Source organism: Perca flavescens, chromosome 11 (assembly GCF_004354835.1).
Source record: "Perca flavescens isolate YP-PL-M2 chromosome 11, PFLA_1.0, whole genome shotgun sequence".
Lineage (NCBI taxonomy): Eukaryota > Metazoa > Chordata > Actinopteri > Perciformes > Percidae > Perca > Perca flavescens.
Window position 1 is genome coordinate 19,503,884 of NC_041341.1, and position 16,387 is coordinate 19,520,270.

Below are 16,387 nucleotides of genomic sequence, written 5' to 3' on the forward strand. Positions count from 1 at the left end.
ACATGTTGTCAGTAAACACTGCAGGCCTACATGTACAGGTACATTATTCTCAAATATATTGCAGCAAACAGGAGCATTTGTTTTTTACATGCTTGTTAATTAAGGGGACATGACACAAACGTGTTAATAGATTTCAACAAAAATTGGTAAAAGGAAAGGTAGGTTAGTTATTGGTGTACCTTCTGACCTCATCCACCAATGCAGCAAAAGGCTTTTCCCACCCATACATCTTTATAACGCGGATCCCAGAAATTACTTCATTCATTGTGCGTATCCTGTCATCTGTTAAGACTGTTGTTTCAGCCCTAAAACAACAGACACAGATTGCAGCAATGACCTGGTACCAGTGTAACACACAACATAAAGTAAAGAAAATTGTTTTCTATATTTGATCAAGTGGCGAATGACTACAAACCTGAGACTAGAGAACAACTGTCCAAACATAGTCTGTACTGGCATCAGGATGAAGAAGACAGCCATTCCCGCAAGGCATGATGGGCCAATCGCATACATCAACAAAAATAATACAGTTGCTGCTTGTAGAGGACCAATCCACAAAAAGTGCAAATATAAGGTTACCTGTTATAAAACGATGAATAGGAAAGAATTACTGAGGTATGGTCTGTATTATTGAATGAGTAAGTCATATGTGAAATATGAATTTAAAGATAAACACATAAAATATTTTCATATGATTACCTCATCAAATTTGTTGACATCATTGGATAAGAGGTTCACAATTTGTCCTGTGGTAGTTTTGGCAAATGCTTTGCTGTTAAGACAAAGAGCCTTTGCAGAACAAAGGTTTTAAATGAAGTCATACATACATACAGACATGTCTACATAGATGTGTCATAATGACTGACCTTCTGATAAATCATGTGGCACATGGCCACACGAATCTTCATGCCTGCCCGTTGGACGTGGTAGAAATAGAGATGATGAAGGACAGCCAGAACAATGGTTAACAAGGAGAAGCTTGCAGCATAGCTGTAGGCCTCATAGACTGCAGCTGTGTTGGTGGGGTCATAACTCTCAAAGTACTCAATTATCTTCCCAAGTAGCAACGGCTGAATGACTTTGATAACTTCCTGATAGAAAATGAAAATATTAATTGTTAATAACAGCATTGTTCTCTGTAGATGTTTGGTTGCACTGTGAGACTGCACTGTACCTCTATAAAGATGTATATTCCAATGAGTGCATATGATCTCCAGTAGCACTGAACAAGAACTTTGGCAAGTCTGGGTGGGCACAGATCTTTTGCCGCCTGTTGAACCTCTCTGTTCCAGTACCTTTGAAAAGTGAAAAGAAAAGCAATGGTTACTCCCAGTCAGTAATGTATAATAATGCACTGTTACAGTACTCACAATAATGAACTGTTGCACTACAAAATGTTTCTCGAAAGAAATCACAAGAAATTCAGCTCCACATATTTCAAGTAAAATCATTCATTATTATTATTTATTTTTATTTTATTTAACCTTTATTTAACCAGGTAGGCCGTTGAGAACAGGTTCTTATTTGCAACGGCGACCTGGCCAAGAAAAGCATAAGCAGGACAACATACAGTTTCATATTCAATACAATACAGGAATACAGAATACAACAGGCTACAAAAAGTGCAGATTAAGTAAGCATTATAATAATGTCTCGCTTGTGTGGATGTTAACTGAAACTGACTAAGTGTGCATCTTACATTTCTACAGATTTTAGTGTGTAGCTGTCTACATACACGTTTCTACATGATAGAATATTTTAGAAGGAAAAAAAGTCTGGAGTGTTCAGAAGTTCAAATAAATCACGAAGGTGCTCTTCGGAAGGAGAACACAAATTTTCAAAAGAGGAAAAACAAAGAAAAGAAAAAAAAGGTTTCAAGGCAGTCTTCTTGCAAAAAAATTAAAAAGCCAGGCCACGACTTATCCAGGACTCAATGAAGACATTGATTACAGTCCTTTTTGTAGTTGTGTCTCATTTATATGCTCTGATGCTTTTGCAAAAGTCATTTAGTCATATTTATTTTAGTTTTCCTTTTTTCTGTTTTGCACATCTATGTTTTTTCTTATTTTACTTTTATTTTTTTCTCTTCCTTGTATATATTTTGTAGAGCCATCTGGTGGTTATACTTTATATTTGTAACTTTTAATATTACTAGTTGTTTGCTCAGGTGTTTAAAATGATCAGGTGTTAATAAATCCGACGTACATCTCAGTTCTCTTAAATTGCATCCCCAGCTCCTCCACTTGCCTCCCTTCCTCGCGTCTTAGTCCTTCCCACCGAGGAAGCACGGGAGAGACGCGAGGAAATTATGGGAGAAGAGGAAACGAGGAAATGTGTTTTAGAGGGATGAGAAGTCTATATATTGGGCTTTTGCATTGGATTGAATTCTAATTGGATCTGAATTATAAAGAAATAGCTTTGCTTTGTTGCTTAGCTCTTCACTGCCACAATTTAATACAAACCCCTCATTACTGCAGCTACAGTATCTAACTATTGGTATGTGTCATCATCATCCATCAATAGCCTTAGCTGTGAAGAACAACTTGCACTATACTCTTTCATTTTGGCCACTGATCATCCCTCAACTGGATGGCACAGGCCACCTCTTTCTGGGTCTCTCCCACCCGGTGCTGACATTTTGACCACCAAACACATAGCTGGAAATGACTCCAGTACGTACTATAATGCTGATTATGATTCAGTAAGCTCTCATGTGACAGTTTGAGAAGTACTGTCTATATATAGGTGGGCTCTCCTCCAAGCACAAAGTGAATTCTGACACCACACTCCCTCAACGTTCAGCTCCACATATTTCAAGTACAATCATTCATTATTATTATTTATTTTTATTTTATTTAACCTTTATTTAACCAGGTAGGCCGTTGAGAACAGGTTCTCATTTGCAATTGCGACCTGGCCAAGAAAAGCATAAGCAGGACAACATACAGTTTCATATTCAATACAATACAGGAATACAGAATACAACAGGCTACAAAAAGTGCAGATTAAGTAAGCATTATAATAATGTCTTGCTTGTGTGGATGTTAACTGACTAAGTGTGCATCTTACATTTCTACAGATTTTAGTGTGTAGCTGTCTACATACACGTTTCTACATGATAGAATATTTTAGAAGGAAAAAAAGTCTGGAGTGTTCAGAAGTTCAAATAAATCACGAAGGTGCTCTTCGGAAGGAGAACACAAATTTTCAAAAGAGGAAAAACAAAGAAAGGTCTTCACTGCCACAATTTAATACAAACCCCTCATTACTGCAGCTACAGTATCTAACTATTGCTTTGTGTCATCATCATCCATCAATAGCCTTAGCTGTGAAAAACAACTTGCACTATACTCTTCCATTTTGGCCACTGATCATCCCTCAACTGGATGGCACAGGCCACCTCTTTCTGGGTCTCTCCCACCCGGTACTGACATTTTGACCACCAAACACATAGCTGGAAATGACTCCAGTACGTACTATAATGCTGATTATGATTCAGTAAGCTCTCATGTGACAGTTTGAGAAGTACTGTCTATATATAGGTGGGCTCTCCTCCAAGCACAAAGTGAATTCTGACACCACACTCCCTCAACGTGGGTAGTCTGTCCCCTACTAAGAAGATGTCCAGGCTTATAGGTGCCAGGCAGTGGTGGGGACATCCTTGATTCTCTGGTTGGCTACTAAACACACTAAACAGTGGAGAAGGGGGTAATTCCAATATGTCTGCAGCTTAGTTTGTGAATAAAGGTCTGATTGTGGTTTGAATATAGTAGTTTTGAGTAGTATGCTTTTGCTGAAGTGGTGGATTGGGTCTTGGACAATGCCCAAATCTACCATTTACTATTTTCCTTCAGGGGGATTTCAATGTCATTGACTATACACCTTGAAGTTGCAATGATGTCAAGAATAAGAATCTGATCTAAACCTGAGCAGTGTGTTAGTGGACATCCATGCTAGTCAATGGGCAGCCAATAAGAAATAGCTTGAATTAACATAAGGAGGTTCATAGGTGTGCAAGGTACCAGACCATCTCATGGTAATGGTTGATGATCAGCTGTGTTTCATCAGTCCAGAAGCCACATATTCTGGACGCTAATTAAGAGAAGCAGAGGTGTCTCTTTCTCTTTATTTCTCTTTATTACTGATATATGATGGGGAATTGGATTCCTTTGCCTCAAAAACAAGTGGATAGAGAGTGGACACTTTTCAAAATTGCTATCATGGAAACTGATGCTAGGAGTTGTGACCAGAAGGCGGTTTGTGTCTTTCCTCTTAAAGGCAAGGCAGCTTTATTTGTATAGCAACAAGGCAGTTTATAGTGCTTTACATTAAAAAAAATTAAAGAGCAGTTAAAAACAATTGAAAACATTTGTCAGAGAGAATATAAAAATAGCTAAAATAGAATAAGACAGCAGGTATGAAAATACAAGAATAAAAGTTACAGTGCAGTGTAAGAAATAAACAGTCTAAAACCCCAACAACAGAAGGGGGGGCAAGCTAATCAAATCTAATCAAAATCTAATCAATCAAGCTAAAGAGGTCTTACTGGCATTCTACCCTGTTTCCTAGAATCTAAGCCTATTTATAGTATTAGCTACTTGGGAGAATCCCAGTAAATAAGTGTTTACCAACACAGTGATAGAGGGAAATGAACATTGATTCCTCCTTTTCATTTACCTTTTTCCTTGTATTTTATACCTGTGTTCGTATAGACAAGTTGATTTTTTACTCACTGTTATATTTATATTTTACCCTTCCCCCTGTAACAAACACTGTTTAACACAATTTACTGTAAAATGCTCTGAATTCCACCAACACAATGATAGAGGGAAATGAGCATTGAACTAAATTGATAAAAGACTGTATTCAATGTCTTACCATTGTAGCTCCTCTCCAAGTCTATCTGATGCATCTTCTGGGAGAACTTTATACATGTCATCTTCCTCCAACTTCCTCTTATACCCGATACTGAACAAGGGATTCAGCCAACTAGAGAGAAAGTACATCAAAGTATGTTCAGTAGTTGAAAATAATTATTAGTGTTCAAAGAAACTATGAAAACCTAGTTTGGCTTAATGAGAAAGCATAAAAATAAAGGAGATACAAGGCTTTCACCATTTGACATTAATGCTACTGTACATTATAGAAGTTGTCCACATGTACCATGTTTTGTTAAGGGAAATGGTCCATTCTTCAGAATAATCTTTTGATTTATGCTACTGTAGCACACTTCCAAAACTATATATTATAGTACTTTTACTTCACAATAAACAATAGTAGTCCACTTTTTCATGCTCCATGCTACTCTAGAATTCCTCTACATGAGTCTGCCTGTTGAGATTTCAGACTTGAGGAATGAACGTTTAGCTACTAGGAGCCTGAGCTCTCTCCTCCATGTGGGAACAGTGTTGTTGATGTTTAAGCATGGGCGGATGCTCAGCAGCTACCTGCTATCACATCCAGGGGGACACACTGTCTTTTGAGTGGCCACAAACTGTCACACAGGAGAGCTCTCCATTCAATTAATGTCAAACACGGCTGTCACTACGGTCCGCTTTTCTTACCAGAAGAAAATCTTGGAGAGAAGATTAGCTGAAGCCGACGGATTATCCTTCGCCTCCTTCCACAGTGGTTCCATGCCCCCCCCCCCCCAACAGTAAAAGCAACCTGAGGACTTTCTCTGCAGTCTATGTGTCAGGGGGGCTATCGACAAAAGACTCAATGAAGGAAAACTCTGAGAGCAAAGCTGCTGTAAAGTCCAATGTCTGTCAATATCACACCTACAGTACAGACACTGAGGACAGGATTACTACAGGACGCACAGCCGGTTTGGCTGTCAGGTGAGCGGGGCGCTGCTTAACCCCGCCCACCGCCTGGGGATTGGCTAGTAGTAGTGTAGTAGAGTAGTTTTTCCATTTGCTAAACGTATTTCAGCTTACCATAGTCTTTACAACAGAACGGGAAGATAAAATCCAATTCATTTAATTTCTCTATAAATGTACCCAATTCAGGAACATGTAGTGTATATATATCATTTTCTTTTTAACGAACAATTGCAGAGTGGTTTGAGATTCCCAGCTCCATCTGTTGGAGGTAGAAGTGTGTTTGCAGAAACATTAGTATGTACATCCACCAGATGGGGCTCTATTTCACATTATAAAAGCTTAATGAAATATTTAATTGGGTGAGTTTTTCCTTGTTGTTTGCTTTTTATACAGTATGTGACATCTCACTTATATTTTTAGTTGTCCTTTTCTAAATGTATCAACACATTTCTCTGCAATGTAGCAGCACGTTTGTTTCCTTCGCATGCTGTAAGTTGTTAATAAGTTATCTAAATCCTGCTATTTTAGGTCTTTGGGGAAGTTACTGCACTCTTGTTAGTGCAAGGTGAAAGGTAGAAGGTGACACATTCACTGCACTGTTTCCTATCTTAAATGTGTCTGTGGTTTCTCAAGACTGTTTTTTTTAACTCATAAATAAATCCAAAGATGTGATTTAAATGCACTGTATAAAGGCAGTGGGAAAAAGTAATAAGACAAAAGAGACTTTTGTGAAGCTTAATGTTGTTATTGTTGAGGCTGTCAGAAAGGTGGTTCCCCTTACACGTAGTTTGTGGTGTGGATGGACAAATTAACAGGAGCACCTTACAATTTATCATTGGCTCATACTTTACATCCATAAAATAATGTATGATGCATTATTAGTTTAACCCTACCGTGAAGTAGGAATGGTTTGACCACTGACAACATTTTACAGGTTAATACATTAATAATGTAACAAACCTCAGAATGAATACTATGTGTTTGATACCTAAGTGCATTTACTTTTACTTCAGTAAACATTTTACTGCAAACATTCTGTTTTTAACAAAGTATTTTTTTCCATAATAGTATCATTACTTTTACTTAATTTAAGTATTGGACTTCATGCCCATCACAGTGGTAGGCCCACTCAAAATATGTACACAAACATAGCAAAGAATTCATCTTGCATGCCTACATTTGCTTTAATTTTGAATGGCATTACTGATGTCATCATGATACTTTCTACATCCAGAACTTTCAATCCCCATGATCTATGACTGTGAGTCACAGTGACGTGTACTGGATGAGGGGTTGGAAGGAGCTATAATAGACCATTGGCCCCTTGTTGATATTTAGGGCCAAACTCCTCCCTACAGAATAAAACAGTCCACAACACATTAACTATCAATCGCAGCCTATCCATTGAACTTAGTACATAGTGCAGAACATAGCTACATTTTCAACAAGCCTTACTAGCCAGGGAACCATTATCAATTCCAGGTCTCACAAACTTAATTGGCCGTCACACAGTGTGGAGGAGTCCTCTTTGCAGAATGAGCAGCATGTCTCAGGAGATCTTGGCCTTTTTATTTAGCACTTCGGGATGGGTGCTGGTGTCTTCCACCTTGCCGATGGAATATTGGGAGGTATCTTCAAATGATGGATCAGTCATCACCACAGCTACATTCTATTCCAATCTTTGGAAGACCTGCGTCATTGATTCAACTGGAGTCTCTAACTGCAAAGACTTTCCCTCGTTGCTAGCACTGAATGGTCAGCTTGTTTTTCCCTTTTCATTGAATTCTTGGTTTTTCTTTTTTGGGCAATCATGTTGGATTTATGGAGTTTTCTGTTTGTATTTCCGTTAAAGAGTGTGTTAATGCCTTAAAGGTTTGTTGTAATTTTTCTAGTGCTGATTCATCCTCAGTTTCCAATTGCCGTATAAGTGCTCAACCATAGCTCTTTCTCTGTCTAAGTCAAAGTTTTTTTTTTTTTTTTTTTTTTTTTTTTTTTTTTTTTAGAATATTCCAGATGATACTCAGGATTAATAGAAATCCTAACACCTACTGCAAGTCTTAAAGAACCAACTCATTTACCTCCAAATACGTCAATGTTTAGCCTTTGTTCTCTGAGCTTGAAAGCTATAAAGGAAATTTACTGGGAACCTTAAGCGGTTTCTTCCACGGCTGACTAGTTTCAGAGGTTAACTTCCAAGGTAATATTTGCCTGAAATCACATCTGAATAGGACGTTTCATGCCAAGTCACTCACCGCACTACCAAAAAAGTGGCTGAAAACAATTAGGGTTATTCATGACAAATTGTATTTGTTGCTTAATGTGTAAATTAGTCACTTGCCCAATGACCTTGCGATGTGCAGATGTGAGTACAGAGAATGCAAAACCATAGAATGGAGCCACTCAAAGTAACACTCTTTTAATTGTATATAAGTTGACCTCTATCTATGTTTGCAGGCTACATCCAAGCATGCAGGGGATTGATGATTGCAGCCGTCTGTCTGGGTTTTTTTGGTTCTATATTTGCCCTTGTTGGAATGAAATGCACCAAACTTGGAGGAACTGACAAAAACAAAGCCAGTATTGCCTGCTTTGCAGGTGTAATTTTCCTTCTTAGTGGTAAGTATAGTGAAATTGTCTGTATGATATCTGTAAATATCTTTGTGATCTAATACAATTCCCTATTTTTCTTGTTCTTCTCAGGCCTCTGCTCACTTTCATCATGCTCCCTCTATGCACACCGGATAACAACAGAGTTTTTTGACCCACTGTTTTATGACCAGAAGTAAGAACCATCTGACGGTACAGCCAGTGTTTGAATGTAACTCAACCAATTAAGAAAAATATCATTAAGTAGGCTATTGGTCTTTGTCTGTAGGTATGAACTGGGAGCTGCGCTTTTTATCGGCTGGGCAGGTTCTATCCTCTGTATCCTCGGAGGCAGCGTGCTCTGCTTCTCCATTACAGGTTCTTTTACCAAAAGGTTGGTTTGAGTAACACATACTATGTTTACAATATACAGAGGATACATATATGAATCAATTATGTTGAGCCATATATGTGTTTGATTAATGAGGATGAGTCTGTGTTCTGTTTCTTTACAGCCACAGTCGAGCAAACTATATCTACAAAGGTGCTGTCTCACAGTCTCATATCTCCTCCCGCCCAAGAGGGCAGGCACAGTCTGTAAACCAGAGGCCGCCTCCTGACTGCAGCAACTCCTCCAGGATTCAGCACTTTGATAAGAATGTGTATGTGTGAGGTATATGAATATAAAACACTTTTAGTCAAAGCCACTGGTGAGTCTTAAAAGATACAGTAGCAACACTGTATGAAAGTTGGTGGTTTTGTCTAACAGTAGCAGAATTTCCTGATATTAATGTGTGGCTCACCAACAATTAAGTTTGGAATATTTAAATGTTTTTTTCCAGAGGTTTGAATTTAAAGTTGTGTGATGCAGTTTACTCTCTAATGTTGGGGAATTTCTATTTTCTATAAAGCAGACAACTTCTGTATTTGGCAGTTCTACATATTACTGTGCACTGAATGCTGAGATTATGTATGTATTATGATTAAACAGCTCAATCAAAAACATATTTTTTCCGAAATGGGCCTTTCTGATGTAATTTTTACATACGTTTCCATTTTTTTTTTTTTTTATGTATGTGGCAATTAAGTGTATCATATTTTGTAAGACATTTCCTTTGTTGATTGAATCTTTAACTGTAAGTAACCTGTACATGTTGTTAATCTGTGATGACAACATTTCAAACTTTCAATCACAAATTCTCTTTTTTCCCATGGCATAACCATTAATTATGATTTTGTAGTAAGCAAATTTCAAGAAGATCAGAAAAAGACTGCATCTTATCATTGTCTGATTGACATGTATGGTGAATGAAGAGAAGGCTCTGTTTTTTAGAAGAGTGTACGGTATGAGTAGAAATAAATAATGGTTGAAAATCAGATGACTATAAAGTGTTTTTTGTTTGTCACATCTGCTCGTCAGTGATTGCAGCAGGTCTGAAGAGGGCAGCAGTTTTGCACTTTGTGTCATGTTCTTTAAGAAAATTAGTGACAGTAACCCATTTTATCCTAATATTATGTTACTGTGATGGACAAAAGCAATACAACATTTCAAGGTGGTTACAAGCGTGGGCTTTTACAATGTAAAATTCATATTAAATGTATTATTGCTACATGCCAGGGGCTGCAAAAAGATGTACACTTGAAAAAGTAGCTAGACTTGGTTTGAATGCTTTCAAGTGGGTGGCAGACTCCAGAATGTTTACAGTAAACATCTCACACAATTGTACATAGCCCTCATAAACACTAATGGCGCATGGCACAGGCACAATGTCATTCTGTCCTGACACAGGAAATAACTCATGATCCTGTTTACCACTGAGTTGACTTTTAATGTGTTTTGTGCTTCTACCCTACTGAGTGGACCTGGTTTAATTTAGTGATTTCAGAAATGAGGAAACGTCTGATCCAAATATTTGGCTTCTTGATTTCATCACTGGGATGGCTGTTTGTGCTGTGCACCATTGGAATGGACTTTTGGAAGGTCTCTCGAATAGGAGGACAAGGAGGCCCATTTGTCATCAAAGTGGCCTGGTATGCGTCCAGCCTGTGGAAGGATTGTTACACAGATGCCACGTCTGTCATCACCTGTAGAGACTTCCCTGTGGTACGGAATGTCACACGTAAGTGCTTCACATTGCATATACCTCAGTAGTAATGTTTCTAATACTATCTCTCTCAGTCTTTTACTTTGAATGAATAGAACGATTTGCAGAACTGTAATTTAACAGGCAGAGCATAGAACAGTTATGGATAAGTGTTCACAGTGGCACTGAGTTTTCAGCAGTGGTATGTCAGACTGTGTGACCTTTGAAAAAATAAATGAAAAGTTGAATTCATAAGCAATAAAATGCCACTTTATTATTTTGCCACTGCAGCTTTACTTGGTCTGGTATGACCAGTAGGTTTGGTTGCTAATGTGTCAAAAACTAGCTATTGCTACTTTATGTTTATTAACATCACTGGGTCAGGCAGCTAGCTTTATGGTTCTTCTCTATGTGTCTACTAACTCTAGTTAATATAAAGAGCTTTGGATGTTCTCCAAAGAGATTCTTTTTCAAACGGAAATCAGCTTCTTTTTGGTTCTGAAATTGAACACTGTTCTAAAAATTGAACTTTTTAATTTTTTTCTTGCCTGAACTTTTTCTTTTTGTTTCTCACAGCTTTAATACAGGGAGTACGAGGATTGCTGCTATGCGGGTTAGTTCTTGGATTCATTGGTGTAGTACTTTGCTTTATTGGGATGGAGTGCACTTATATTGGTGGAGCTGATAATACCAAGGACAAACTGCTTTTTGCCGGAGCAGTGTTTCATATTGTTGGAGGTGAGTACAAAACATGCACATGTTTGTCTCTGTAAATGACAGAAATGTTTTGCCCTCATTATTTCTTAATATCAACAAACTTCTGCATGCAGGTGTGTCAGATGTTTCTGCCTACTGCTTATACATCAACAAGATTAACAGACAAACCTTTAATGCCACTTTTGGGACAGGAGAGATACGGTACACTGATCTACATTACCATATTGTTTAATTGCAGAAAAGTCCAACTTGATTCCATAGTAAAATATTAACACAATCTGATGTACAGTATTTACAGTATGTACAATGTATCATGACATTTTTTCTTAAATTTTAACTTACTCCAGGTATGACCTAGGAACTCCCATATTTCTAGGATTGGTGGGATGTTTTTTGATCCTTTTAGGGGCTGTGTCATACGCTGTTACAGTCTATCGAGTACTTTGTCCTGGAAGGTATTTAAATTCATCCATCTTTAGCCTTTTACCAGTGACTGTTGAGTTCATACCACATTATTAACTTCGACAATGTTTTGGTATTACAGTAAAGTGGATTATGCCTATGGAGGAGGCACGTACATGGCCCCTCGCTCCAGAGGAAGAACGCTGTACACCGGATACTACAAACCCTCCAGGCAGAATGGATCTTATATGGGCTCAGGGCCATCCACCAGCTCCAAAATCTCAAAGCTCTCTCAGACAAGACCCATGAAAATGTCTGAAAGAGATGCATTTGTGTAGTAGAGCTCAAAGCTCTATGTAGTTTTGTTTTAACAAAAAATGGAAAAACACAACAAGACAAAGTAGCTCCAAGTGTGATTAACTATCAATTGGCATATTGCATACTGTAGATAGGATGGAAAAAAACCTTCACCGCTTCAGTGCACCATGTACAATTATAATTTGTTTTCGTTGTTGTTGTTGTGGTTTCCATGCTCTTGTCATGTTTTTTTGGTAAAACAGGTCATAAAATACACTGTCTGGTGTTTACTCATCATTTACTTTATCACTGGACTATCTATTTGATATATAATGTAATACACTTTATACCTATTGTGTCTATCCAATTATTCATCCAACCATTAATACATTTCAGGTCTTACCAACTTAATTGGCGTCACACAGTAGTGTGCAGGAGTCCTCTCTGCAGCATGAGCAGAATGTTTCTGGAGATCTTGGCCTTTATTTTTACCACTTCGGGGTGGGTGCTGGTGTCTACCACCTTGCCGACAGACTAGAAGATATCTACACTTGATGGAAAAGTCGTCACTATTCCAATCTGTGTCATTGATTTTATTGGAGTCTCTGATGCTGGCACTGGTTGGTCAGCTCTTTTTTTCTTTTCTTTTAAAAAAATTCAAGTTGAAGTTCAGTGCTACTCACGCTATGGCCGAATGCAAGTCTTGAAAGAACAACTTATTTACCTTATGTCAATGTTTAGCCTTTGTTGAAACTAGCAAAGTTATAAAGGATATTTAGTGGGCCTCAGGCAGTTTCCCCCGCAACTGACTAGTTCCAGGGAATAACTTTAAAGGTTTTTTTTGGCAGATTATTTTTCTGGGCATTTTGGGCCTTAATTTAATAGGACAGCTGAACACATGTAAAGGGAGAGAGAGAGGGCTATGACAAAGGGCTGCAGTTTGGAATCAAACCCACGGCTGATGTGGCAAGGACTGAGCCTCTGAACATGGGGCGCTTTCTCAACCAGGTGAGCTACCCAGGCGCCCCTCGGGAATAATTTTCAATGTAATATTTACATACATGGAATGGCATGACGTAATGAGGATACAAAAACGGTAACTCTGTATTCCATTAAAAGTAAAGGAAAAAAACGTAATCAGATTAACAATACTTTTAGTAAAAATGGGGATTATTAGCACGATTACAATTTTAAAATAAAAAAAAAAAACAGAATGGAGCCACAGCAACATTGTATTCAAGTTGCCCTTGTTGGAAGGAAATGCACCATCATTGGGGAAAATGACCATTAAAACCCATTAACGGACACCTACTAAGTAGTTTGAGGGAAACTGTATGTTCACCGTTCTAAATTGATGCATCTACGATTACAATTTATTGCAACACGTTAACAAGCTAAGATCTCACTTACAACACTGAGTGTAGTCATTCAGTGCCTTATCCTCGGAACTATGGAATGCTGGTTTATTCACTATTAAATTAATGAATAAATAAATAATAAATAAATGAATATGCCAGATAGAGTTTGCTTTTAAAAGGGCAGTTTTACGTAACTCCTCTGTTACATGATCTTTGTCTTCTTTATTGTTCATTTAATTATGTATTTATTTATACGCCACCAGGCCAGACAGGGGTGCAGGAATGGGGGGTATAAAAAGGGGGTTTGAGGGTTTTAATAGATGTAGTGTATTACATCATGACAGTCCTTGGCATTTTGCACCAGCATATTCTCAGTTCCAACCATTTACACAAATACCTATAAGTGTATTCTTCTTCTGTCAACATCATCGATGTGTAACAAAATAGTGTCATCATTTAGAAATATTTCAATTCAAGTGTTTTCTGTGTGTGCAAATCCCTTGTTCACCTTTTTAGAGTTTAACCCAGTAGTAAGAGCAATATGGTACATCAAATTTACCCCATGCTTGTACAAAGTAATTTCCATGTGTATTATACCAACACATTACCAAATCGACCGTCATAAAACAGTGGAGTGTCAATTCAAGGCAAAACGTGATGGTTTGTGATGTATACAAACTGCTCGGCCTCTTGTGTGTGCTTAAGTGTGTGCTTTTGGCATAACAGGACACACAACACAGGTGCCACCCAGTTTGTGTTCAGAAGATGTTGTGCCATTGCTTGGATTTTCCTTTGTCTGTCTAGAGGCTCAACTTCCACGCAAGAATGAGTTACAGGACTGTGGTGATGTACATGGAGATCGGCTGCTTTGTTGTCTGTGTTTCTGGATGGATCCTGGTGTGTTCCACAATGCCCACAGATATCTGGACATGGTCTGAGATAGAAACCAGAGTCTTGACTACTTCACACTACTTCTCCAACCTGTGGAAGGATTGTATAGCTGATTCAACTGGAGTAACTGACTGCAAGGACATTCCATCACTGCTTGCACTGAATTGTAAGTCCAATGTAATTTAGCACAAGGCATGATGATGAATAAAAAGGAGACCCGCAGTCTTTTTTACCCCATTGTATGGATAACATTGTTTTGCTGTTCTTGGACAGGGGACATTCACATGTGCCGCGCTCTCGTCATCACCTCTATTATCTTGGCTTTCTTTGGATCAGTTCTGGTCTTAGTGGGAATGAAGTGTACTAAGATTGGGGGATCAGAGATTGTTAATGCAAGACTAACCTTTGCTGGGGGAATGAACTACTTTATCGGAGGTAAGATTGAGAATTACACAGACTTATTTGAAAAGACGTCACATTGCAATACACTACATGATTCATCTTTAAATAAATATGTGCCTATTGTTTCAGGAATGTGTTCTATGATTGCTTTCTCCTATTATGGAAACAAACTTAGAGCAGAATTTCAGGACCCTAACTACAAAACTGAGAAGTATGTACAAGTGACGGATAAAATACACTTCAAACTCACCTTATTTCATGAATCAACATTTATATGAAGGAAGAACTGTACGTGTACATATTATTCTTGTATGTATTGCCAGGTTTGAAATAGGCGTTGGTGTCTTTATCGGCTGGGGAGGCTCCGCCTTACTTGTTGTTGGAGGCCTCATTTACAGTCTCTTTGCAGGGAGGGAAGGGTTCCACTCAAGGTAAAATGCTGTCACTGTATGACTGATTTTGTTTCTCTCCAGCATTTCTATTCTTTTATTTTGTTTTACAGACATAAATAACCATCCATTTGTTGAATCTGAACCTCACAGCTCAAAAAGATTCCCTGAATACCAGTTCCCTGATGCCTACAGAGTTGTTCCGACAAAAAAGAGCATTCCGTTTTTGGCTCACACAGAGATTAGTGAGAGCAGAAAACCAAGGACCACCAGTGGCAGCAGAGGCAGCAGCATCTCTGGGATCACAACCACCACCAATTCGTCAGCTATAAATGCATATGTATGACCTGTTTTCAAAGGTGGAAAATATTCTGTCTTTCTGTCCTTCCAGAAATCCAAGATATTTTTTAATCTAAGCCCATACTTGAGCTTTAACATTAGCCTTTAGAATGGGTCTTATTTCCACAGCAGACATTTAGCATAACATGTCTATTAATTATCATGATGTTTGGCTGTTGTTGTAGCCATGCATATGTTTTAATAGTAATGTAGATAAAACTATGTATATTTGAAACATGAACAAAGAAGTAACTAATAATACCAGGACTTAATGTTGACTTACTGTAACATGTATGCTACGCATCTCTAGATTGCTTGTTTAAACCTGACTGAAGGTTGCATGCTTTTATATAGCTGCTGTTGATTGATGTTGTCAGATGTTTTTGAAATTTGCAATAAAACAAAATGTTGAAAGGATATATAAATTACTCCTAGTTTCTCCCCGGATCATCGTCCGGATTAAAATGCTGCTTATGGCAAAGTAACTAAGTACGTTTAATCAAGCACTGTACTGTACGCAGTTTTGAATTATTTGCACTTTACTTATTTTTTCCATTTTATAATACTTTATTTACTTCTACTTAAAAAAAGAATGTAGTCTACCCTACTTCACTACATTGATCTGACATTTTAAATTCCCAGTTACTTTGCAGATTATGATTGCACATACAAAACTTGATTTGTTAATAAATGTGCATGGTTATAGATACAAGTATAAAGCAGATAAAATGAGCTCCACCTTGACCAACTACAGCATAATACTTCTGCTTATATGTTAATGCATCAATAATAACGTTTAGTTCTGCATAAGGAGTACTTTTACAGTACTTTTTATAGCTTGAGTAAATGCTTACACTTATGTACGTAACATTTTGAATGTAGGACTTTTACTTGTAATAGACAATATTTACATAGAATTTCTACTTTTACCAAGTAAATCATCTGAGTATTTCTTCCACCATTGCTAAATGTCTGCTCCCTAATTTACCACTATCAGCACTTACACAGAGTATACATTTTACACTATAATCATATATATTATAGATTATTTTGTGGTAATGTTGTACATGACTAGCGGATTTAAATAATCTCTCCAA

The 16,387-nt window shown here is 37.7% G+C and overlaps 4 protein-coding genes across 7 annotated transcripts in view; 3 read left to right on the plus strand and 1 right to left on the minus strand.

Annotated features, from left to right (window-relative positions):
• Positions 1–5,638, minus strand: part of LOC114564135 (multidrug resistance-associated protein 4) — a 41,337-nt gene extending 35,699 nt beyond the window's left edge. For all 4 annotated transcript variants that reach the window (XM_028591335.1, XM_028591334.1, XM_028591336.1 and 1 more), the window contains exons 1-7: positions 5,565–5,638; positions 4,879–4,989; positions 1,175–1,295; positions 867–1,091; positions 700–789; positions 416–579; positions 180–305 (exon numbers count right to left, since the gene is read on the minus strand). In XM_028591335.1, the coding sequence (XP_028447136.1) occupies positions 180–305; positions 416–579; positions 700–789; positions 867–1,091; positions 1,175–1,295; positions 4,879–4,989; positions 5,565–5,638 (911 nt within the window). The remainder of the gene's footprint in view (positions 1–179; positions 306–415; positions 580–699; positions 790–866; positions 1,092–1,174; positions 1,296–4,878; positions 4,990–5,564) is intronic.
• Positions 5,639–7,360: 1,722 nt separating this feature from the next.
• LOC114564537 (claudin-10) lies at positions 7,361–9,083 on the plus strand. The gene is made up of 5 exons (XM_028591939.1): positions 7,361–7,580; positions 8,280–8,441; positions 8,526–8,607; positions 8,701–8,805; positions 8,927–9,083. Exons 1-5 carry the CDS (start codon positions 7,361–7,363, stop codon positions 9,081–9,083), a joined length of 726 nt encoding a protein of 241 aa, XP_028447740.1.
• A 1,216-nt stretch (positions 9,084–10,299) lies between these two features.
• Positions 10,300–11,952, plus strand: cldn10l2 (claudin 10-like 2). The gene is made up of 5 exons (XM_028590444.1): positions 10,300–10,531; positions 11,072–11,233; positions 11,326–11,413; positions 11,560–11,667; positions 11,757–11,952. The coding sequence occupies exons 1-5, from the start codon at positions 10,300–10,302 to the stop codon at positions 11,950–11,952; spliced, it is 786 nt and encodes a 261-aa protein (XP_028446245.1).
• A 2,142-nt stretch (positions 11,953–14,094) lies between these two features.
• On the plus strand, positions 14,095–15,297 carry LOC114563648 (claudin-10). Its single transcript, XM_028590445.1, has 5 exons — positions 14,095–14,326; positions 14,434–14,595; positions 14,692–14,773; positions 14,886–14,993; positions 15,105–15,297. Exons 1-5 carry the CDS (start codon positions 14,095–14,097, stop codon positions 15,295–15,297), a joined length of 777 nt encoding a protein of 258 aa, XP_028446246.1.
• The last annotated feature ends 1,090 nt before the right edge of the window (positions 15,298–16,387 follow it).